Here is a 23506-nt window from a genome sequence, read left to right as displayed (position 1 = left end):
GAGGGTTATTTCTCAGATCATCAAGTTCTTGCTTCAGTTTTTTAATTTCTTTTCGAACACTGCCGAACGTATCAGCACTACATCTACCAAGATCTCCTGCCAGGCTTGATAGCTTCCTCCGAACATCATCAGCAGACTCACATGAGCCTTGCTCCTTCCAACCTGCCACCACTGTAGGTTTTAGAGTTTCATGGTGTTCCCACATCTCTTCATAGCGAAACTGAGGCTGCGGCTTAATTTGATATTGGGTACTGCCAGCTGAACTAGCAATGCACAATGATCAGATGTAGCTGTATTCAAATGTGTTATGCTACAGAGTGGAAACTGGGCACCCCACTCCGCCGATCCAAGGGCCCGATCCAGGCGTACCCTAGTGTAAGAGCCTCCTGACACCTTCTTCTCCCAAGTCCAGAAATGACCCTCATACCCAAGGTCCATCAGGTTGCATACATCTATAGTTTCACGGAAAGCCTGCATTTGCGTATGTGTGCGCTGACCCACGCCTACATGTTCCTCCGCTCGCAAAACCTCATTGAAGTCGCCTAGACATAACCAAGGCAGCTGGCTAGTACTACATATTGCCTTCAGAGTGTCCCAAGTCTTGTATCTCTCATTAACCTGTGCATCTCCATACACTGCAGTTAATCTCCAATCGGATTCGCCTAAACCAATAACGGAAACAACAATATGATATTTAGAATAACCCAAAACAGAGATAGTTAAATCATTATTCCAGTATATGCCTAATCCTCCACTTCTACCATCACTACCAACTGCAAAAGAGCGACCAAAACCCAACGAAGTTGCTAAAGCTTCAGTACGGGCTTTACTAATATGTGTTTCCTGAATACATAAGATGGCAGGGGCAAACTTTGAGACAAAGTCTCTGAGCTCTCTAACTGTCGAGGCATTGCTCGCTCCCCGACAGTTAACGCTGAAAAGACTCATTGATCCCGATGGAACCCCCCACGGGAGCCCGCCGATCCATTGTTCTGTGATCCACTACCATTGGTCTGAGCACCATCCGCTAGATCCGTTTTAGATCTCTTCGGATCCCTCTTCAGCGGAGGGCTAGGAGGAGGTACCTCATGATTAGGAGCTCCAGGCTGAAACTTATTCAGCAGGTCACCAACTTTGCCCTGAGCCGAGTTCTCATTCGCTCTAGGGGCCAGAAGCGGTCCCCTCTTCCGATTGGGATCCACCCCTTCCAAATCATCATCACTCATGTCTCTGAGCCCATCCCGCTCTTCATTTGCAGCGTCAATATCCTCTTTGCTATGCCCCATTCTGCCTCGGCCAGAGCCCCGACCACCCCGACTAGGAGGCCTTCCACTTGGCCTCCAGGCATAACCAGCTTTCAGGTCCCTGAATACAAGCTTCGACGGATCATGCACTCCATCACCATGTTCAGTATGCAGGTGCCCCAACATGCCGCAAAGAGAGCACCAATCTGGGATGCGCTCGTATTTAACAAGGAAGAGCTCCCTCCTTCCTGCACGGATAATAGATACCACCCACTGCAGCTGTTTCCTGACATCAATTCTAACCCGTACACGGTAAAAATTTCCAACAAAGTCTGCTGAGGGAGGTTCTTGGCTAACATACTCTCCAACTTTGCCTGCTAGCGTCTTCACCAAGCCCTTATATCCATCGGGTAGATCATGGATTTGGATCCACATGAGGAGTGTGTTCAACTCAATAGATGATGGTTTGGTAAATCCATCATATGGTGCCATCGGAACACTTTTCCCACGGAAGACCCAGGGGCCTCCGTTCATCACCTTGTCCCAATCTCCAAGACACATAAATTGCATGACAAACAGATTATCCTCTACTACCCTGATCTTTACTTCCTTTGCTAAATCCCACGCGGATCTCATGTTCTTGAAGAACCAGAAGTGACTAAAATCAGTATCAGTATGAACTTTCATAATCGCCATCCAGTGTGTTACCTCTTCTGATTGCTTTTCCTCCTCAAAGACCACGTCGTCCACATCATCTTCCGTGATTCCAAGCTTCTCCAACATGGCAGCAACATCCGCCTGATTAACAGTGGTAGACGCCTCGACGGCTGGCACCAGCGAGGTTATTGAAGCTTCAGACGTCTCCATGATGATCCAATCTTTCCATAGTTTTTTGGCGAAACCCTAGACTACCAACCGACCAGCCAGAACTACCCAAGGCCGGGCAGGAGTGCAGAGACTCCCCCTTGATCAGCCCGAGGAAGATTAGCGGCGGGAAGCAGCCAGGAATCGGAGCAAGATCTCACGTCGGCGTCGCCGGCGAGAGAAACAAAAACCCTAACTAGAGGGGAAAAGATTGACGCCGGAAACTCCTCAGGCCACCCTGCAAGGACATAAAGCAGGAACGACGTGAAGGCTGACACTGTGTATCTCTGCGTGGGCGTGGCCTGGATATAAGCTGGTGCGACGACGCACAGGCCCAATACGAAAGTACGCCGACGGGCCTGATTCATCTTCTCTCCCACAAAGGCGCATTCTCAAATCCAACCGATTCCAACCAAACTCTCTCTCGCGCGCTCTGATGCCGTCCACCGCCGCCGCCGGCGAGGCCTCCCAGTCATTCTCCTGCGCCGTAACCACTCCCGACGGCTGGCACCCCCGCACGTCGGAGCGCCGCCTGCTCCACCTCCTGCATCACTCCTCCCGCGCCCGGCGCCGCCCGCTCGAGCTCCTCGCCTTCGCCGTCCGCCACTGCCTGCACTCCTCCCCGCCCTCCCCGCACCACCACTTCCTCACCGCGCTCCTCCTCCTCTCCTCCCCGCCGCCTCCCGCGCTCCCTCTCCTAAGCCTCCTCCCTCCGGACCCGCCGCCGCCCCTCCCACTCCTCAACGCCGCCCTCAAGTCCCTCTCCGCCTCCTCCCCGCCGCTCGCGTTCCACCTCCTATCCTCCCTCCGCCGCCTTCACGCCCCCGATCGCCTCTCCTTCCTCCCTCTGCTCGGCTCCACCCCCTCCTTCCCGCTCCTCTCCTCCCTCCACGCGCTCCTCCTCCGCCTCGGCTTCCTCTCCCACCACGCCATCTCCCTCGCGCTCCTCAAGCCCTATCCTCTACCCCACACACAAACCCTGTTCGACGAAATGCCTCAGCAGAACAAGTGCGCCGTCGCCTACAACACGCTCATCACCGCCTATCTGAAAGCCAAGGATCTCTTCGCCGCACGCCACCTGTTCGACGAAATGCAGCGGTTCAAGCGCTCCAGGAGAAGCGTGGTGTCCTGGAACGCTATGATCGCGGGGTGCGCGTGGTGTGGGAGGGACGACGTGGCAGTGCGGTATTTCGAAGACATGGTGCGGGAGGGCGAGGTGGCGCCAGATGATGGGACGCTTGCTGCGGCGCTGCCTGCTTGCGGGAGGACGGGGAACGCCGGTGCCGGGAGGTGGGCACATGAGTACGCATCTACAACGGGTATTTTAGATAGGTCAGTGCATGTTGCAAATGCGGTGGTTGATATGCATTGCAAGTGCGGTGACCTTAGCAGCGCTACAGAGGTGTTCCAAGGGATGCGACAGCGGAGCGTGGTGAGCTGGAACACGATGATCTCAGGGTTTTCGTTGAATGGGCAAGGGGTTAAGGGAATTGAGCTCTTCCAGGCGATGATGAGGTCTGGAGAGGCTCCCAATGCTGTGACTTTCCTGGGGGTGCTTAGTTGCTGTGCCCATGCTGGGGCGGTGGATATTGGGCAGGGGATCTTCCAGAGTATGCAGTCAGAGCATGGGATTGAGGCGGAAATCGAACACTATGGGTGTATGGTAGATTTACTTGGGAGGTCCGGTCTTCTCGAGAAGGCGCATGCACTGATTCAAGAGATGCCGATGAGGCCTAACGCTGCAATATGGGGATCACTTCTAAGCGCCTGCCGTTCCCATGCTGGCCTTGGCATTGCCGAGGTAGCTCTCAAAGAGCTTATTAGTCTGGAACCTTGGAATTCAGGGAATTATGTGCTGCTGGCCAATCTTTATGCACAAACAGGACGATGGGATGAGGCAGGGGATGTGAGAAAACTGATGAGGAGGATGAGTGCGCACAAGGCGCCAGGGCAGAGTCTAATAGAAGAACCAAGTTCAGGTTGACATATGCGTGCTCGTATTATGAGTTGACTCTGAATATACACCTACAACCGAGAGGGGAAACCGCAGACATGACCTACAGGGGAAGGCTCTATGCATTGGCCAATCTTATCAAGATCATGGGATGCGGTATTTACAGGTAATCACTTAAGCTATATTTTCATGTTTCCAGCTTCTTCAACATTTATTTAGGATGGTGAACTGAATCAGTGCTCTTTTCCTATTTAGTTATACCCAATGTGGAATACATTCTTATGGTTAGTTCAAGACCAATATAGGCACTAGACAGTAGGCACCTCAATTCTCTTATTTCAACGGTGGGAGGAACCACTGTGGTATTTATTAAGACAGTGGTGAAACTTGGGCTTCCTAGCACACCACCTCATATGCTAGCCAATAAGCCCCCAAGTCTTTCGCGTAGGCACCTCAATTCATATGATATGCAATCAATTGGCTTATTCGAAATTGGAAATCTCACAACATTACACAACTAGCTGACAAGAACAAAGAAATGTGAATAATGCCTTCTATCCTGGAGTGAGTATACGTGTAGTTTGCCACTATCAATGGTGATATTGATGGTTAGCAGTAGCACATCTATGTTTAATTTAATTTCTGAACGTTATGTAGCTGCAATCTAGTCCTTATTTCCTTAAGATGAAATCACACTTTAATGGGCATATTCTGATTACTTTTACCAATGTTGAATGAAGCCGCGTATCACCAAGAAAGTTGAATGTAGCATGCGTATATCAGTTTTTTGTTTTGGTTTTGAGTGTTATTACTTTTCAAAGTGTTGAACTAGCCCATCTTCTGAAATGTAAACAGAAATAGTATGAAGTGACCGTTTAACCATGAGATAGAGTGTCAAAGGATCTATCTGGAAGACTTTATTTCATTTCCATTTGCTAGTGATCACCCTGGAAGTTATCGTGAAATTTGAATTGTCTGATGAAGAGTTATTTGCCAATTTTCTTCTGGAGAGTTTGGTATAAGAGTCTGCAGTTCTGTAATTGCCTCTCCATGCTGCAATGTAGCTTAATAAGAATTAAGAAATAAGTATGTGACCTCATTGCTCCAAATATTTGTTCGTGATATGTATTGGTTGGTTGCGTGATTCTCGAACATCAAATGTCACAAGATATATTGGAAAAGTGGACTAACTTGAGTGCTGGAAATTTTATGATAGCTATAGTTGTTCGTTCAATATGTATTGCATTTGTCCAATTCAGTTTGTGTATTATATACTTTCAGCAAAGCTTACTTATTCCCGAATATGGCCAACTCCCGAATAAACCATATTCTTCAACATATCAGTGATATACATCTGCTAAAATTGTTTCTCAGAATATGTCCCTCTATTGAGCTAATCCAACTATTGACAAGTTACTCTCCCTTTTTTCTTCTTACTAAAATTCTATGCCAAATTGCTGATACTCTAAATGCCTGGAGTAGAAGCAGTTTCCTGTCAACCTTGACGTGTATTATGCTTCCTGATATCAGTCTTTTCCTTCTTTATGATTCACCGCATTTGCTTAAAACAATGGTGTCTTTTCCAATGTTTTAAACAAATTAACATATATCAGATTCTTCTTGTAACGAAGCACCCGGAACAATGGGAAATCTTAAAACAGTTCTCTTAGTATCAGAAGAAGGGGAAATGTTAAAACATTGTTCTTCTTAGTATCAGTACTCTCTTTTTTCCCCATTGTATTTTGCAAGAGTTTGTGTTCTTCTGGAATCACAGTCACATGATCCTGCTCCTTGATAGTTTTATATTTGTATGTGGCCCCCTATATATCACCAGAAACAATCTGTAGCATTTCAGCTATTCTCTCTTAACTGATGGTTAACAAGTACCTGATTAAGTTTAAAACTAGACCCTTATTTTATCTTTCTATAGCATAGTTGATGGTTGAAAGAACAGACTTATGAAAGTTCCAGCACAGGAACTCTCAGTGCTGAGACTACAGTTTATGGTGTGTAACTGTGTATGCATACATCAGTTTGGTCACTCTTTCAGCATTTTACTTGCGGGCACAAAAGGCTCCTGGAAGTTACTAGAGATAGGCTCTGCATCATTGTAGCATGCAGAAGGAAATCTGACGCTGTTAACACGTACAGAATGGCACACGCAAAGAAACAAACTTTCACACAGAGACCTATACACATTTCGGGCCCAGCACCAACCTTGGCACTTTCCTTTTGTGGGCTCCTCTAACAGGGACAACTCGAAATGATAATTTTAAGTTCCCAACAAAGGGTTAAACAAAATCAAGAGATGCTGCCTAGAACCATGGGAAATTTCCGGTATTGGGCCTTGTGTTTTTGTCCCTGCCTTCTCTTTTCCCTGCTCCTTGAAATTTGTCTCCCCACTGATCTTAAAAACCGCAAAAAGGATATGGAAGAACCATAAGGGGGAGGAGCATGTGTTGATCTTCTCCTTTACTTCCAAAAGCTCTTTTTTCACCCAGCCGTCCGTTTTTATGTATCGTGCTGTCAAACCTGAACCACGTATGATTGAATTGGGTATTTTTATGCGTGGCATCGATGTTGCTGACATGTGGATCTATGTCTCTAGAACCGTAAGTTGAAATCATATTAAAGTGTGTTCCCTTAAGGTCAAAGATGTTGTACTAAAATCTATGGGATTAAAATATATCACACAAATATCCTCCAGGATGTGCTGCCGAGAGAGTTAACAACATTGATCACACAGATATTTTTTTTGGGTATTCTTTTTTTGTTTTAGTTTTTTATTTGCTTACTGAAATATCACATAGCTTTCTAGATTACAGTACAAAAATTCTTTTGAAGGGTGAAAAAGTATAATGTCAAGCTACGGATTTACTACTTGTATAAATACTTCGGAGTATATATCGTATGACAGATGTAAACGCATCTGTGTACTTGACATTGGGTGCTCATCTCCTTGGCCAACATGTCTGTGCACTATACAGTTGCAGCTGCATAGGTTTATTGGCACTTGGCAGTGTCCAAGATACTATCCCTCCCTAGTTGCCAACTGCATATACTCTCTTTGCTTGCACAATCACATCCACATGCATGCAACCCACCTTTGGATTCTCTCTAATCCGCTCTTATTTTGATGCGTTTCAGGTCCCCACAAATGCTTAGGAGGAGGAGGCACTGGCGGCATTTCTTTCTGTGTACATTGTTTTATCAACCCTTCACCAACTTGCTAGTACTTGTTTACTCCCAGTGACTGTATGCTCCCCGGTGTTGCCACGGAATGGAGAGGACCACATACAAAGGCCTCCCCTCTCCATGTATGGGGATCGACACCGGCTGTTGCACGGTGCAGGTCGGCGGCGACATCGGAGGCCGGCGGGGGCGAGACAGCCGTTGACCTGCCTCTGCTCGGTGCCCCTGGACTGTTCCAGGGAGCAGGTAACCTCTATCGCCGATATAGCTGCACTCACAGAGGATCCACTGGAGGAGATATGCACTCCTAAACCGGTGCCACATCAAATTCTTAATCTGCCACGGGTATCATTAGATCGATTGAATATGAACAGTCCTTCAGTACTAGTAGTGTAACATATAACTTTTAGCTTTGAAAATAAGATTTGACGATTAAAGTGCTGTGTAATGTGGCATCCCAATAAGCAGTAAAGCTCTACTAGTATACCTACCAGCATAATGTATTCCCATGGCGATCTTATTTGATCACATTGTAGCTTTACCGTGAAAAGATTATCCATTAAGAGTGTGAAAAGGCTTTGTGCGTTACCTATTTTAGTGTGGCTCTAATCATAGGCATTTTGCTGGTCTGTGCGAAGCAGGGTGGCAGCTGCGTGTTGATCTGCGGCAAATAAAGAACATGGAGAAAAGTTGTTGAGCGAGTACCTGGGACCGAATTAGTCCTACAAAGGAGGTATCTGGAGATGCCCCCATCATTGTAAGCCAAAACATGCATGGAAATGGAGCTGTTTTTTTCCGGTCAAAGTTGGAAAGTCCACGCGGTTAGTGATAATCACTGCTCTGTCTTGGTTGAATTTGCTAATAGCAAAATGTTAACAAGAATGGATAAAATATTTTATAACATGCATATAGTAGTACATAGTATTTCGGTTGGCCACCTTGGATTGCATGCTGTCGACAGTTACTCTTGCTGTTAAACTGTGAGTTTCAAAATGTGTATAAAATAAAAGATATTTTACCAAGGTTCAGGAAAGCGGAAAGCGTAATCGGTGCGGTGGCCTTCCGCTTAGAGCTTATGCATTTAGTGCGTTACTTAGTCAACGGCAGGACCAAAAACTAGGGAAAATCAGGAATTTCAGGCCAAAGAACAAGTATTATTTGAACAGAACAGTGGAATAAAAATAGCTTACCAAATCAGATCAGTACACAACAACACAAGTCCACAGTAGATCGTATCATACAATTAGAGATCAATTGTTCATACTTTCAGTTTCAGACTTTTAGTCCAGCATAACGATTCAGAATGCAGGAATCATATCATATTGGGTATATCACACAATTCAGAATTCGGAAATCAGATCAATACACAACAAGTTCACAACATAAATTCAGAAATCATAGTAGATGTATCACCGATCAGAATTCGGAAATCATACTAGGAAAAAGGAATATCACAAGATTGGGCGGGCTAAATCCCGCGCTCGCGCCAAAAGTTACTGTGTCCCGACAATTTCCCATGGGCCCAAAAGTTACCGCACATAACGCTTCGGGATTGCTTTTTCAACGCTCTTGCGTGCCTAATCATGATTTTGTTTAAAGCGTAATGATTAATCGCGCCTAGCGCTTAATTAGCCGCTTTGGCCCTAATCGATGCGGTACCCCTCCGCTTCACGCTTCATCGCGCTTAAGCGGCCGCTTTTTTCCGCTTTCCCGAACCTTGTATTTTACACACATTCTTGTTAAAATGGTCAGATGTTATCTTCATCCAACTTCATTTCCTAGACAAATGTGTATTTGACAGAGTATAAAATAAACAGCACTCTGCAACTATCAGGACTTGCTTTAACCTGGTTAATAAGCTGATCTTCCGTTAGGAGCCTCCAATAATCATTGAACACTAGAAAATGGCAAATTGCTTTACCCCCTTCCCTCCGACTCTAAATATTTTTTCCCTTGCTCAATAAATATAGACTTACTTTAGCCTACATTTTTCCTAAGGGAAAATTGATGTAGGACACCGTTATTTTAAGTTGTTTGCTAGAGGTATAACCCTTTTCTTAAACATGTCATAAATATTTAGAGCTGGAAGGGGTCTAAGGCTATTCATAGTGGGGAGTAACATAAGGTGATGTCATGTATAAGAGCATCTCCAGTCGCGTCCCCCAAAGCGTCCCCCAAAGGGATTTGGGGGACGCCGGCCAAAAAAGCGTCCCAGTCGCATGCCCCAAAGGCCGCTTCGCTCCGGACGTCCCTCAAATCTTGTCCGGCGTCCCTAGCCCATCCCCTGTGTATAGAGTCTCCATCGGGGACGCCGGACACGGTTTTTACACTTGCTTTTTGTTTGGAGGTCGCGTTTGGGGGACGTGGCTAGGAAAGGGACCTTCTCCAAACGAAAATTTCGTCCGGACGTCCCCCAAACGAAAATTCGGCGCTATTGCCGGACGTCGTTTGGGGGACGCGACTGGAGATGCTCTAAGTTACTAGTCAATGTTACTTCCTTCATAGTGCAAATTAACATAGAAGTAGTATCATGCAAAGTCTCATTTATTAGTTAGTAGACTCATTTTGTCTTGGGGTGTGTGATGTTATGGTAACATAGCTAGTTATCACCTCCATCTCTTTCTTTGTTATGTCACGTCACCAAAACACCTTGAAATATGTGATGTTACTAGCTAAATTACTCTCACTATGAGCAGTCTAACCCAATTCATAAAGTAACTTGGAATACAAGTCTACCACGACTTTCCCCCAACAGAAAAAACATTTTCTAAAATCTCGCTTGATGTCCTCGTGATCCTATACAAGATTTAGGAAATAAACTATACCTCATAAATATATTAGCTATGACCCTTTATCATCTTTACAATCATAGTAGAAAATCATAAGTACCAAAACAATGATTTGCTGATCAACAAACAAAAGGATCCTCTTTTACGTCTACGGTCAGGCTGGCTGCTCTAGCTTGCATTCACCAATTCTTTCCACTCACAAAAGCTTGCTCCTTTATTATGCAGAAAGAAAACAAAGAATGTTTTGAAAAACTTGGCATTGAAGTGCGAAGTGGCCCTAGCAGTAGCTGCTGCACCAAACGGGCGGAAAGGAGAGCGAGATGCTCCCAGCAACACGCCATGGCAGACCCTGCCGCATGTGAAGCATGAGGCCTCCCTCCCTGCCTGCCCGGCTACATGAATTCATGGCGGCTTTTGCTCGGTTGCCTCGATGGATGGCGACATGCCTCGCTTCGGAAAGGAGCAGATGGGGATGGTGGCAGGTCAGGTCACATCCATCCGTCCGTCCACAGGCCTCACTCGCTCGATTCCCCAGAAAATCTCTCTCGCCTAGCTAGGAGTAGTACACGTAATATTGGTGAATCTTTTCGCCACTATCAGATCACCTCTCCTTTATGTAGGGGAGCCTTGTCGTTGGTGACTGTTTGGGTGAGGGAAGCTGCACTGCTGCTGTGTGACCCTTTACTCAAGTTGTCAACTCCACTAAAGCAGTATGGTCACTGCTGCAGCAAGCAGCTCTCCCTCTCCGAATGTATTTAAAAAGCTGGACACAGCAAACTATTTCATCATGTTCTAAACTGTAGTACTCCCTCCAAATTCATAATACTTGTCCCTGATTTAATACAAAGCAGCAATAAATAATATGGATCAAAGGAAGTAGTAATACTACATTGTTTGGTTTTGCACGATGGAATGTAAATTTCACCATGATAAACCAGCATTACTCTGATATCTTGATTCAGCGGGCGTTTGACTTTTCCCACCAGACGCATGCTCTGACGAACTTATGTGCACGGGACAAGGCACAACCGTGCGGATTGCTACCCTCCAGCAAAGGAAAAAAGTGGCAAGTTATCTTTCATAATGGGGCTCAGTGAAAGAACAGTAGATTATGGCTCAGTTTGGAGCTTACTCCTGGGTGGTATTAGCCTGTTCAACCTGTTAATTAAGCTCGCATCATGGGTCTTGCGGGCGTCGGTTCCGGGCAACTTGGCGCCAGGGCGGTGAAAGGTCGTTTATTCGGTTACCTTGGTTAGGTAAAACCGCCTCCAAGTAATAAACAGTAGGAACTTACTGTGGATGAATTGTTAACCACGGGTCCCCTTTCTTGATAGATAAAACAACTGGACCCGAGGAGCAAAAAGATAGAAACCACATGGGCAGGCCTCACGTGAGATGTACTTGCTCCTGTCGCCCCAGCTCAGCTCCAGTGCGTGACACAGTAGTAGTGAAATCAGGAGAAGAAAAAGGAGTTACTGTTAAGCAAAAGCGACTGTGAAGTTTTTAACTGAAGAAAGATCTGAAGCATGCAGGTGATGATCCTTCTATTTGTGATTTTTTGGAATATGCTTCTTTGTTTCTCGTCGCATAAATCTGTCTCGTTTCTACCAAAAAAAGATTTCCTTCTTTCTTTACCTGTTCTTCTTACCAGAATAGTTGCTTTTTCACTAGAAAAATCTTCTTCAATGGAAAATAAACTCTGAAACAGGTGAAGCAGGTGAAGCAGAGCTTGGTGTGACAGTGTGAGCAAAGGAAGCATGCTTTGCTTCCAACTGCATTTTCATACCCGCCATTTTGTTACAGGGGTACTATCAGAAATAGCAACCACTTCCAGTTATACATCAGCATGCTACAAGCCTGTGAACCGCTTCTAGTTACTGAAGAACCAGCAGCAAAACCTGCAAGAACTTACAACTTTCTCAGGAAGTCACCTGCCAAACAATCAAACAGAAACGGCAAATAAGATCTGCCACACGCTGAAGGATCAGACTGAAGGCACAAATATAGTTGCAATTTTTTCAATTAATCAGGTTCCTTGCTCACAGAACAAGCACAGAAGCAAGCCATACTAATTGGTTTCCACTAATTATCACTACATAAACAAGCCCGTTTACATCACCCAAAATCCATACATGAAACTATTTAGATAGCTACTGGTACTAGTATTTTCTATGCAATTTTTGCAGTTCTTGACGCTGCATTGCCGAAGAACAGCTGCACGCACGCTTGAGAGAACAAGCGGCATCCGTCTAGCTCCAAGAAGAGCTACAGCTTCCAGTGGAGAAGCGAACGCGTCCATGAACATGCCGTGGCATCAAGACCTGGTGGAGACAGCGGCGGCGGTGTTGAGCCCCCGGGCAAGGCCATGGACGGCGGTGCCGTAGCTACGGTTGCCGATCCCGATGCAGCCGAAGAGCAGCAACCCGCCCTGCCGGTACGGCAGGTACGTCCTTCGCCGCATCTCTTCCGCCTCGGCCCTCCTCGCCTCGTAGAGCCTCTCGTGGGCCGACCTCCGCCTGCCCCTCCCTGTCCCTCTCCCCCTCACCGCCGCCGCCGGCGACGGTGATGGCGATGCAGAAGGAGTTGCAGGAGAAGGAGATGAGCTCCTCTTCGGCGTTGCGGAGAAAGCTGGGGGAGCCGGAGCGGAAGGGTGCTGGCTGTCCTTGCCGCCGTCGGACTTGCTCCGGTGGAGGAGATCCTTGATGAAGCCCCACCGGCGGGAGCCCCTGGAGGAAGAGGAGGACGCGGACGAAGCGGTGGACGATGACGACGAGGAGCGCGAGGCCGGGGGCGTCGCGGCCGGTTCGACGGCTTCGGACTCCGGCGCAGGAGCGGGAGAAGGCGTCCTCCAGTGGGCGCGGAACGGGGAGAGCGAGCGGGACTTTCGGTGCACGGACCGGCTCCGGAAGCGGCCACGCTCGCCAGCCTCCGCCGCCGCCTGAGATGATGGCGAGGATGCGTCGTCGGCGAGCGAAGCCTGGTGGGGCTGGTGTGGCTGGAGCAGCATCGCGGAGAGGCGGACGGGGCGGATCTGGCCGTTGTGGAAGAGCTCGTCGGCCGACGACATGGCCGCGGCCGAGGGCGACGGGAAGCGGGAGGAGAAGTCGAAGTCGAAGTCGAGGCCGCCGCAGACGAAGTCCTTGCTGCTGGCGCCGCGGGTGGGGCTGGCCGGCGCGCTGAAGAAGCAGGCGGCGTGGTGGTGGCCGGAGAAGGGGTCCCGGGTGGGGCTGGACGGCGCGCTGACGAACGGCGTGGAGCAGGCGCTGTCCCCGCCGCCGCCCGCGAGCGGGTCGTCGCCGGGGGAGGCGGCATGGTCGGCGTCTGAGGCTGCGACGGCGGCGGACATTGCGGTGTGTGGTGGGTTGGTGCGCGCGGCGAAGTGGTGCGAGCGAGGAGTGTGGTGGGAACTGGGAAGAGTGGGGTGGTGGTGCGAGTTTTTAACTGCTGGGTGAGTTTTGCGATTCAGGCCCTTTAGTTTAGGAGAATCGTGGCTTCGTTCGATGTTTTGGTGTGCTCGCGGGTGTGGTGGTAATGAAGTGGTATTTTCAAGGTTTCTTGGGAAGAAAGAGATAAGTACTGTTTCTTTCTGGTACGATGGGATCTGGTTCTCTCTCTTGGTTTGCGCAATTGCATTGCAGGATGGTCCTCGTCGATTTATTTGTTTTTTCCCACACGACGGATGGTCCAGCCCTGCATTTATCAAACTCTCATTGCCAGATGGGTCCGCCAGAATCCCATGGAATTTCCGTAGCGGCGGCGAAAGCCATTACCACACCTTGTCAGATCATTTTTAATCCAAGGAAACCTTTACGCAATTTCTTAATCAGACATATTTTTATATATAGCGGCGTCATAATTAAAATAAATAAACATTACATCTGACCTCTGCATAATTAAGATGCACATAACCATACAAACTTTAACAAAACAAAATACACGTAACTATCAAGTATAGACTATCGGAATGGCAGACCAATCCTTGCCGCATCTTTCAACCGTGTATACACCTTCGTAAATATGTTCGACTATGCACGCTTCGTAGAGACAACCATCAGCGAAGTAAAGCTTGTGCACCTCTTGATAGAGAAAAAATAAAAATCTTGTTATTTCTACTTAGGCAAAACAAGCGAATGACGATAAACATTCCCGCCATAATAAAAATTGTAAACACACAATCAACAAAATGCAACTAGTTGGCAAATATATTTGCAACATCATGTTGATACAACATAGAACCTACCTGGATGGTTGATCATATAGATCTTGCAAATTTACACTTGAAAAATAAGTGCTTAATTTTCTCACCATGATGACAAAATATAAACTTTGCACTCTCGTGAGAGTTGAGTTTTAAAAGGTTGTCTTTGATGAGGATTACTCCTCCACAAAGATACCATGCAAATACTTTTATCTTAAGTGGTATCTTTATTTTAAAAAAATATTATTATCAACCTCCACCTCTGACTATATTAGTGCTTCCACTGAGAATTTACCACTTTCATGTAGGTTTTAACAAAAATTCTTTGAACCCTTGCGTTCGTTGAACTGTGCCAATCGTTGTAGCAAAGCATTTCATGATGCGAACCTCTGGCCAACTAAATTCCTTGAAAACATCACACTTGGTGGAGGGAACTCCAACACCGTAGCGATGTATCAGTCTTGTGACTGACAATGTTGTGAGAGCTAGATATTATTTCCGGAATCTAGCATTACCTATCCACTTTCCTGCCACAATCTAATTAATAAGCCATCTTTAATTTTAGGTGATTGATGTCTACGCACGCTTCTATTCCTGTAGACAGTGTTGGGCCTCCAAGAGCAGAGGTTTGCTGCACCGTTCATCCTTGTGTTTGTTTCAAATAACCTTGCTAGCCTAAACCTTGTATCGAGAGGGAATACTTCTCATGCATCCAAAATACTTGAGCCAACCACTATGCCATTTGTGTCCACCATACCTACCTACTACATGGTATTTATCCACCATTCCAAAGTAAATTGCTTGAGTGCTACCTTTAAAATTCCATCATTCACCTTTGCAATATATAGCTCATGGGACAAATAGCTTAAAAACTATTGTGGTATTGAATATGTACTTATGCACTTTATCTCTTATTAAGTTGCTTGTTGTGCGATAACCATGCTTCTGGGGACACCATCAACTATTCTTTATTGAATATCATGTGAGTTGCTATGCATGTCCGTCTTGTCTGAAGTAAGAGAGATCTACCACCTTAATGGTTGGAGCATGCATATTGTTAGACAAGAACATTGGGCCGCTAACTAAAGCCATGATTCATGGTGGAAGTTTCAGTTTTGGACATATATCCTCAATCTCATATGAGAATAATAATTGTTGCCACATGCTTATGCATTAAAGAGGAGTCCATTATCTGTTGTCCATGTTGTCCCGGTATGGATGTCTAAGTTGAGAATAATCAAAAGCGAGAAATCCAAAATGCGAGCTTTCTCCTTAGACCTTTGTACAGGCGGCATGGAGGTACCCCATTGTGACACTTGGTTAAAACATGTGTATTGCGATGATCCGGTAGTCCAAGCTAATTAGGACAAGGTGCGGGCACTATTAGTATACTATGCATGAGGCTTGCAACTTGTAAGATATAATTTTCATAACTCATATGCTTTATTACTACCGTTGACAAAATTGTTTCATGTTTTCAAAATAAAAGCTCTAGCACAAATATAGCAATCGATGCTTTCCTCTTTGAAGGACCATTCTTTTTACTTTTATGTTGAGTCAGCTTCACCTATCTCTCTCCATCTCAAGAAGCAAACACTTGTGTGAACTGTGCATTGATTCCTACATACTTGCATATTGCACTTGTTATATTACTCTATGTTGACAATTATCCATGAGATATACATGTTACAAGTTGAAAGCAACCGCTGAAACTTAATCTTCCTTTGTGTTGCTTCAATACCTTTACTTTGATTTATTGCTTTATGAGTTAACTCTTATGCAAGACTTATTGATGCTTGTCTTGAAGTACTATTCATGAAAAGTCTTTGCTTTATGATTCACTTGTTTACTCATGTCATTACCATTGTTTTGATCGCTGCATTCATTACATATGCTTACAAATAGTATGATCAAGGTTATGATGGCATGTCACTTCAGTAAATTATCTTTGTTATCGTTTTACCTCGCTCGGGACGAGCGGAACTAAGCTTGGGATGCCGATACGTCTCCGACGTATCGATAATTTCTTATGTTCCATGCCACATTATTGATGATATCTACATGTTTTATGCACACTTTATGTCATATTCGTGCATTTTCCGGAACTAACCTATTAACAAGATGCCGAAGAGCCGATTGCTTGTTTTCGCTGTTTTTGGTTTCGAAATCCTAGTAACGAAATATTCTCGGAATTGGACGAAATCAACGCCCGGGGTCCTATTTTGCCACGAAGCTTCCGGAAGACCGAAAGGGATACAAAGTGGGGCGACGAGGCGCCGCCACCATAGGGCCGCGGCCGGAGGGGGCCCGCGCCGCCCTATGGTGTGGGCCCTCGTCAACCCTCCGACTCTGCCCTTCCGCCTACTTATAGCCTCCGTCGCGAAACCCCCGATGCGAAGAACCACGATACGGAAAACCTTACTGAGACGCCGCCGCCGCCAATCCCATCTCGGGGATTTCGGAGATCTCCTCCGGCACCCCGCCGGAGAGGGGATTCATCTCCCGGAGGACTCTTCACCGCCATGGTCGCCTCCGGAGTGATGAGTGAGTAGTTCACCCCTGGACTATGGGTCCATAGCAGTAGCTAGATGGTTGTCTCCTCCTCATTGTGCTTCATTGTTGGATCTTGTGAGCTGCCTAACATGTTCAAGATCATCTATCTGTAATACTATATGTTGTGTTTGTCGGGATCCGATGGATAGAGAATACCATGTTATGTTAATTATCAAGTTATTACCTATGTGTTGTTTATGATCTTGCATGCTCTCCGTTATTAGTAGAGGCTCTGGCCAAGTTGATGCTAGTAACTCCAAGAGGGAGTATTTATGCTCGATAGTGGGTTCATGTCTCCGTGAATCCGGGGAGTGACGAAACCCCTAAGGTTATGGATGTGTCGTTGCCACTAGGGATAAAACATTGATGCTATGTCCGAGGATGTAGTTATTGATTACATTACGCACCATACTTAATGCAATTGTCTCGTTGTTTAGCAACTTAATACCGGAGGGGGTTCGGATGATAACTCCGAAGGTGGACTTTTTAGGCATAGATGCAGTTGGATGGCGGTCTATGTACTTTGTCGTAATGCCCAATTAAATCTCACCTGTACTTATCATGACATGTATGTGCATTGTTATGCCCTCTCTATTTGTCAATTGCCCGACTGTAATTTGTTCACCCAACATGCTTTTATCTTATGGGAGAGACACCTCTAGTGAACCTGTGGACCCCGGTCCATTCTTTTATACTCGAAATACAAATCTGCCGCAATACTTGTTTTATTGTTTTCTTGCAAACAATCATCTTCCACACAATACGGTTAACCCTTTGTTACAAGCAAGTCGATGAGATTGACAACCTCACCTGTTTCGTTGGGGCAAAGTACTTTGGTTGTGTTGTGCGAGTTCCACGTTGGCGCCGAATCTCGGTGTTGCGCCGCACTACATCCCGCCGCCATCAACCTTCAACGTGCTTCTTGACTCCTACTGGTTCGATTAAACCTTGGTTTCTAACCGAGGGAAACTTGCCGCTGTGCGTATCACACCTTCCTCTTGGGGTTCCCAACGGACGTGTCAATTACACGCATCACGCCTACTTAAAGCCTTCGTCGCGAATACCCCAGTACCGAGAGCCACGATACGGAAAACCTTCCAGAGACGCCGCCGCCGCCAATCCCATCTCGGGGGATTCAGGAGATCGCCTCCGGCACCCTACCAGAGAGGGGAATCATCTCCCGGAGGTCTCTTCATCGCCATGATCGCCTCCGGATCGATGTGTGAGTAGTCCACCCCCGGACTATGGGTCCATAGCAGTAGCTAGATGGTTGTCTTCTCCTCATTGTGCTATCATGTTAGATCTTGTGAGCTGCCTATCATGATCAAGATCATCTATTTGTAATGCTACATGTTGTGTTTGTTGGGATCCGATGAATATTGAATACTATGTCAAGTTGATTATCAATCTATCATATATGTTGTTTATGTTCTTGCATGCTCTCCGTTGCTAGTAGAGGCTCTGGCCAAGTTGATACTTGTAACTCCAAGAGGGAGTATTTATGCTCGATAGTGGGTTCATGCCTCCATTGATCTGGGGGAGTGACAACAACCTCTAAGGTTGTGGATGTGCTGTTGCCACTAGGGATAAAACATCGATGCTTTGTCTAAAGATTTTTGTGTTGATTACATTACGCACCATACTTAATGCAATTGTCTGTTATTGCAACTTAATACTGGAAGGGGTTCGGATGATAACCTGAAGGTGGACTTTTTAGGCATAGATGCATGCTGGATAGTGGTCTACGTACTTTGTCGTTATGCCCTGATTAAATCTCATAGTACTCATCATGATATATGTATGTGCATTGTTATGCCTTCTTTATTTGTCAATTGCCCAACTGTAATTTGTTCACCCAACATCCGTTTATCTTATGGGAGAGACACCACTAGTGAACTGTGGACCCCGGTCCAATTCTTTACATCCGAAATACAATCTCACCGCAAACTCTATTCTTTATCGTTCTTCGCACACAAACATCATCATCCACACTATACATCTAATCCTTTGTTTACAGCAAGCCGGTGAGATTGACAACCTCACCGTTACGTTGGGGCAAAGTACTTTGATTGTGTTGTGCAGGTTCCACGTTGGCACCGGAATCCCCGGTGTTGCGCCGCACTACACTCCGCCACCAACAACCTTCACGTGTTCCTTGACTCCTACTGGTTCGATAACCTTGGTTTCTTACTGAGGGAAACTTACTGCTGTGCGCATCACACCTTCCTCTTGGGGTTCCCAACGGACGTGTCGACTGCACGCCATCAGATCTACCGGCGAAGGAGTTTATGGTAGAGCCCTGAATTGACGTCGTGGTCGGGGGCTATCCAATATTGGTGTAAACGCACCGGCGAGGACCCAGGGTCGGGGATTGCAACAAAGGGTGGGTGTTCGAGGTAGCAGAGGAGTATAATTGGCTAAGACCTTCTACCGGGCCTCACACCAACAGAATTGTGCACGGGAAAGCTGCCCGGTTGGCACCAAGGTTAAGATCTCTTGTGGGTAAAGCAACACACCTCTGCAGAGTGTAATGAATCGTGACCGACCACTCCGTTCGGGTTTTGGAACCGCGAACGCCGCCGGAAAGGAACTCCATGAAGTTCTAGTAAACCGGTGAACGCTGACGGACATAGTTCTTCTGAATAAAAGCAACCTTTTGAAGAAATGATTACAAAACCCTGCATTGGTATTAGACTTTCTGGTCTAATACCGTAGCTAGTGCATTAAACACCACTTTCTTATAATGAACTTGTTGAGTACGCTGGTACTCATACCTTTTATAATCCCCTGCTTAGATTGCCTGAATCGTCTTGAGGAGGACACCGACGACCAAGAAGGAGCAGATGGGATCTGCTATGAAGAGCCCGACCTCTCCGGAGGTGTAGATGCAGTGGACTACCTTATAGTCTACGGAGCCGGGGACGGTTACGAAGGAGAACAAGTCTAGTACTGTAGAGTCGCAGTAGTATCCGAGCAGTGCGAACACTCTAGTACTTCGCTGCTCGAGTAGAATAAATGTATGACTTGCTGAGACTATTATATTGTAAGTTAAGTCGGGTTCACCTGGAACCCAGGAGTATTCCTCTCTGGACCTAGGAGGAACTCCGTGATGATATGTACATATGGTTTGTAATAATAAATGAATGAGTTATGGACCAGCTATGTTCTGTTGTACTACTCTGAGGGATGTAATATTTGCGGATTGGTACTTCGTGAATGTTATATCAACGACTGGCATACTACAACATACAGTGATATGCTAGGGTCACCACAAATACCAAGGATGGGCCAACACATCTAAAGACGGGGCCAATTAGTGGTAGTGGACCATTTTTTACCAAATCTTGAAGAAATTTGAGAGAGAAGGTTGGGCCAAGGCCCAGTATGGCCTCCACTACTTGCCGCCCCTGACCTCAAGGCCATGAATACTAGCCCTTCTTAATCTTTGGATACGCAAATCGTACTCCATTTATCTATTTGATACTTTGTTCTCAACTTCTCATTGTCTTGTTGCCAAATGAATCTTAATCAGAAATAATCCAACCTATGAAGTGTTTATTTAGGTAGCTGGAAGAAAGAAACCATATATAGTACCATAGTATTTAATACCGAATTTTTTAGAACTAATCTTCCCGAACAGACGGTGCACGTGATGGCAAGGGGCATGGCAGGCGGCGTCGCGCCAGAGTTCCGTCGCGGGAGTGATGGACGTGAGTGAGTGACTATTGGCTTAGTTGCCACTGGCGAGCGGGCCTTGGAGGGAAAAGAGGAGGACATGCGGATGCGCTTGTTGTCCCTACCGATGCATTGTCAACTGAAAATTTGGCACCTAATGTGTCGCCGTGGAGAGCTTAGTAAATATTTTGCTACTAAAAATAAAATTTGATTGATAGATATTTATAAAGTTAGTCGTTTAAATCGAGCCGTTCGGCTGAAGTTCTAGATCCGTCTGTCCACGTAAACCAAAAAAAAAAAGCCCCAAAAGTATTAGATTGCATACTAAACAAATCTGAGGCATAAAGAATCATCCGTGAGAGACAAAGTTTTGGTAACCCGCTTATACAAGCATCTCAATAAGCAGACATCGTCTCTTCTTCTATTGCTGCTGCTTATCCTGTTCTTCTGCTTGATCATGTTTTGACAGGCTCAGCGCACTTCCATGGAGTAGTGGTGACAGCATGCGAGCCAGCACCGTATCCTCCTCGTTTCATCGACACGATCTTGTGCCAGCAGCAAGCCGAGTCGAAAGTTCCGGTTCTTCGGGCAGGCAGCTAAACCAAAGACAACGCGACAAATCGGGAGCGAGAGGAGCATGTCTGGAGGCTGTGATCAGAGTGAAGCGGCAGGTGGCGCGCACTTTGTTGCCGGTGCGCCGGAGGCGGCGGGCGTTAACCCCGGGGCACCGTGCGCTGGACACGAGAGGCAAGCTCCCCATGCTCTCGCTCGCACAGTCGCACTGCACCACCACAACTAGGCACGAGGTGCGTGCGTGTACACATCGTCACAGGCAGCATCCAGTAATTCCCAGCTGGAGCTAATTACACCTATAGTCCTACAACTTGTACATCATGTGAAGGTTTAGTCCTACTACTTGCAGAACGTGAAAATGCAGTCCTACAACTTGTCTACGATGTGAAGATTTGGTCCTCAGTTAATCAAAAGATGACATGTGGCGTTATAGATTTTTGCAAAAAGATCCTTGATATTTTTAATTTGCGCAAGTGAGCTATGTGACAATCTTAATGCGGGCCCCACCTGTCTGTTCCGCTAAAATAATAAAAGTTACAGCGCGCGGCTGGGCTGGGATTCGATCCCGTGACCTGCTGCTACACCGAAATGGTGTTTGCCGCTAGACCAAGCATCATATGTGGTCTATGTTCTGCACGTACTATTGTTATCAATAATTAAGATGATTTTTTCACCACCCTTCAAGACATGAAGCTAACCCAATTTTAGCAGCACACACATTTTTTTGGGAAAATTGTATAGCATGTAATTTAAGAAGAGTTATGGATGAATGTTATCGTTTATCTTTGATTGTATATATATAAGATGGATGCATGTTTTCATTATTCTTGAGAGCTTTTAACCATCTATGCTAGCCAATTTAAGAATATAAAAAATAAATTATTCCGTTAAATGATTCTTTGGTCGACTGTGAAATACAAATGCATGGCCCTTTGTTCTAAACTAGTTTAGTGTATACAATTTTCGCAACTAAGCATTTATTTTTAGAAACTTCATAGTACCGATTTGTTATTGCAAACGCCATAAATAGATGGATTTTTCCCTAGCTTCGGAGGTGTCCATGAGGAATTAAGTAATGTACACCCCCATTTAGCTAGATCTAGAACATGTTTGTAAAACTTTATAGTGCACGATTCGTTATTGCAAGCCTAGATTTCATGAATAGATATATTTTCTCTGGCCTCAGAGTATTTTTTTTATAAGTTCCCTTATTATTGGGATGATGGAGAAATAACTATTTTTTAAGTCGACGCTAAGGACAGTTTTTTGGAAAAGAATTATATTTGTACGTAAAATACATGAGAATGTGTCACTTGTGAACTTTACTAGACACATTGATAAATAAATGGTATAAATTATTTTTAAATCAACCGAGAAATCATCACCGTCTTTGATATATTGTCTAAATGTATTCTAGGTGTTTATAGTTGTGTATTCTGTTTTTGCTACAACTCGTGAAGTAAGTAAAATATAGGAGAAACATGGACATGTAAAATTTGTGAAAACATTAGTATTATATTTCATTTGATAAATATACATTAGATTACAAATACAATTCAACATATATACTATGTTATATGATAGAGTGTTTTGTCTTTAAATATTAATACAGAGTAAATTGAGTTTTAATATACATGTGGTAATAATAGTTTTCTAAAGGTTGTATTTTTCTACTGTTTTATACTACTTACTAGTTTGTATAAAAACATGTCTTCTCCATTCAAGCGGCCTGTATTTTTTGTGTAGAAATTAGACCACCTGTCATATGCAAAAATTTATCTTGTGAAAAGTATTATTTCTAACACTGAATTTTATCTTTTTTGCAAAAGTCATTTTTTTATGAAATAACTTTATGAACGCATAGCACCCGAAGATGTACGTGCAATTTTTTTATTTCAATTTTTTTGAAATTCAAAATATGTGTAAATGTCATCCTGGCGAGAAATAGCAAAAAAACACTAAACAAATGTATAAAGCTATAACGTCCTTAAGTAGAACATCAAGAAATGTATGGTTAGGAGGCAGTTCCTCTGTATCTTGCGAGTACGAAACCTCGTCCCAGCAAATAAAATTTTATTATTTCCTCTTACTTTTATATCTAGCTATCTTAGATGAAATAAGTTAACGTCCTCAGTACATCAAAACGTGCTTCATGATCTAGTGGCTTCTGTCGTCTGTGTGTCACTGGAAACAGCAGAACGCGAGTTCGAACCTCCGTAGGCGCGTATTAGATTATGATTTTTTCTACGCATTCACAGGTGGGACCCACATGTAAGAAGACATCAAGGGTCCATTGTGCCAGGTAAAAATATTAGGGGTGCTTCTGCAAAAACTGCTATGCCACATGTCAGATTTTGATTGATTGAGGACCAAATCTTCACATGATTTTCAAGTTGTAGGACCATGACTTCACACTTTGCAAGTAGTAGGACTAAACCTTCACATGATGTATAAGTTGTAGGAC

At 45.2% G+C, this 23506-nt stretch overlaps 2 protein-coding genes across 2 annotated transcripts; one reads left to right on the top strand and one right to left on the bottom strand.

The window, feature by feature from the left end:
* Positions 1–2544: 2544 nt before the first annotated feature.
* On the top strand, positions 2545–4092 carry LOC124696100 (pentatricopeptide repeat-containing protein At1g09190-like). Its single transcript, XM_047228876.1, has one exon. The coding sequence runs from the start codon at positions 2545–2547 to the stop codon at positions 4090–4092; it is 1548 nt and encodes a 515-aa protein (XP_047084832.1).
* Positions 4093–12357: 8265 nt separating this feature from the next.
* LOC124696099 (mucin-1-like) lies at positions 12358–13389 on the bottom strand. Its single transcript, XM_047228875.1, has one exon. It carries the CDS (start codon positions 13387–13389, stop codon positions 12358–12360), a length of 1032 nt encoding a protein of 343 aa, XP_047084831.1.
* Between the last annotated feature and the right edge of the window lie 10117 nt (positions 13390–23506).

Source organism: Lolium rigidum, chromosome 3 (genome assembly GCF_022539505.1).
Source record: "Lolium rigidum isolate FL_2022 chromosome 3, APGP_CSIRO_Lrig_0.1, whole genome shotgun sequence".
NCBI lineage: Eukaryota > Viridiplantae > Streptophyta > Magnoliopsida > Poales > Poaceae > Lolium > Lolium rigidum.
This window is presented reverse-complemented; position numbering and strand designations above follow the sequence as displayed.

Coding starts and splice junctions, on each gene's coding strand:
- LOC124696100 (XM_047228876.1), top strand. CDS start 2,545: ATGCCGTCCACCGCCGCCGCCGGCGAGGCCTCCCAGTCATTCTCCTGC.
- LOC124696099 (XM_047228875.1), bottom strand. CDS start 13,389: ATGTCCGCCGCCGTCGCAGCCTCAGACGCCGACCATGCCGCCTCCCCC.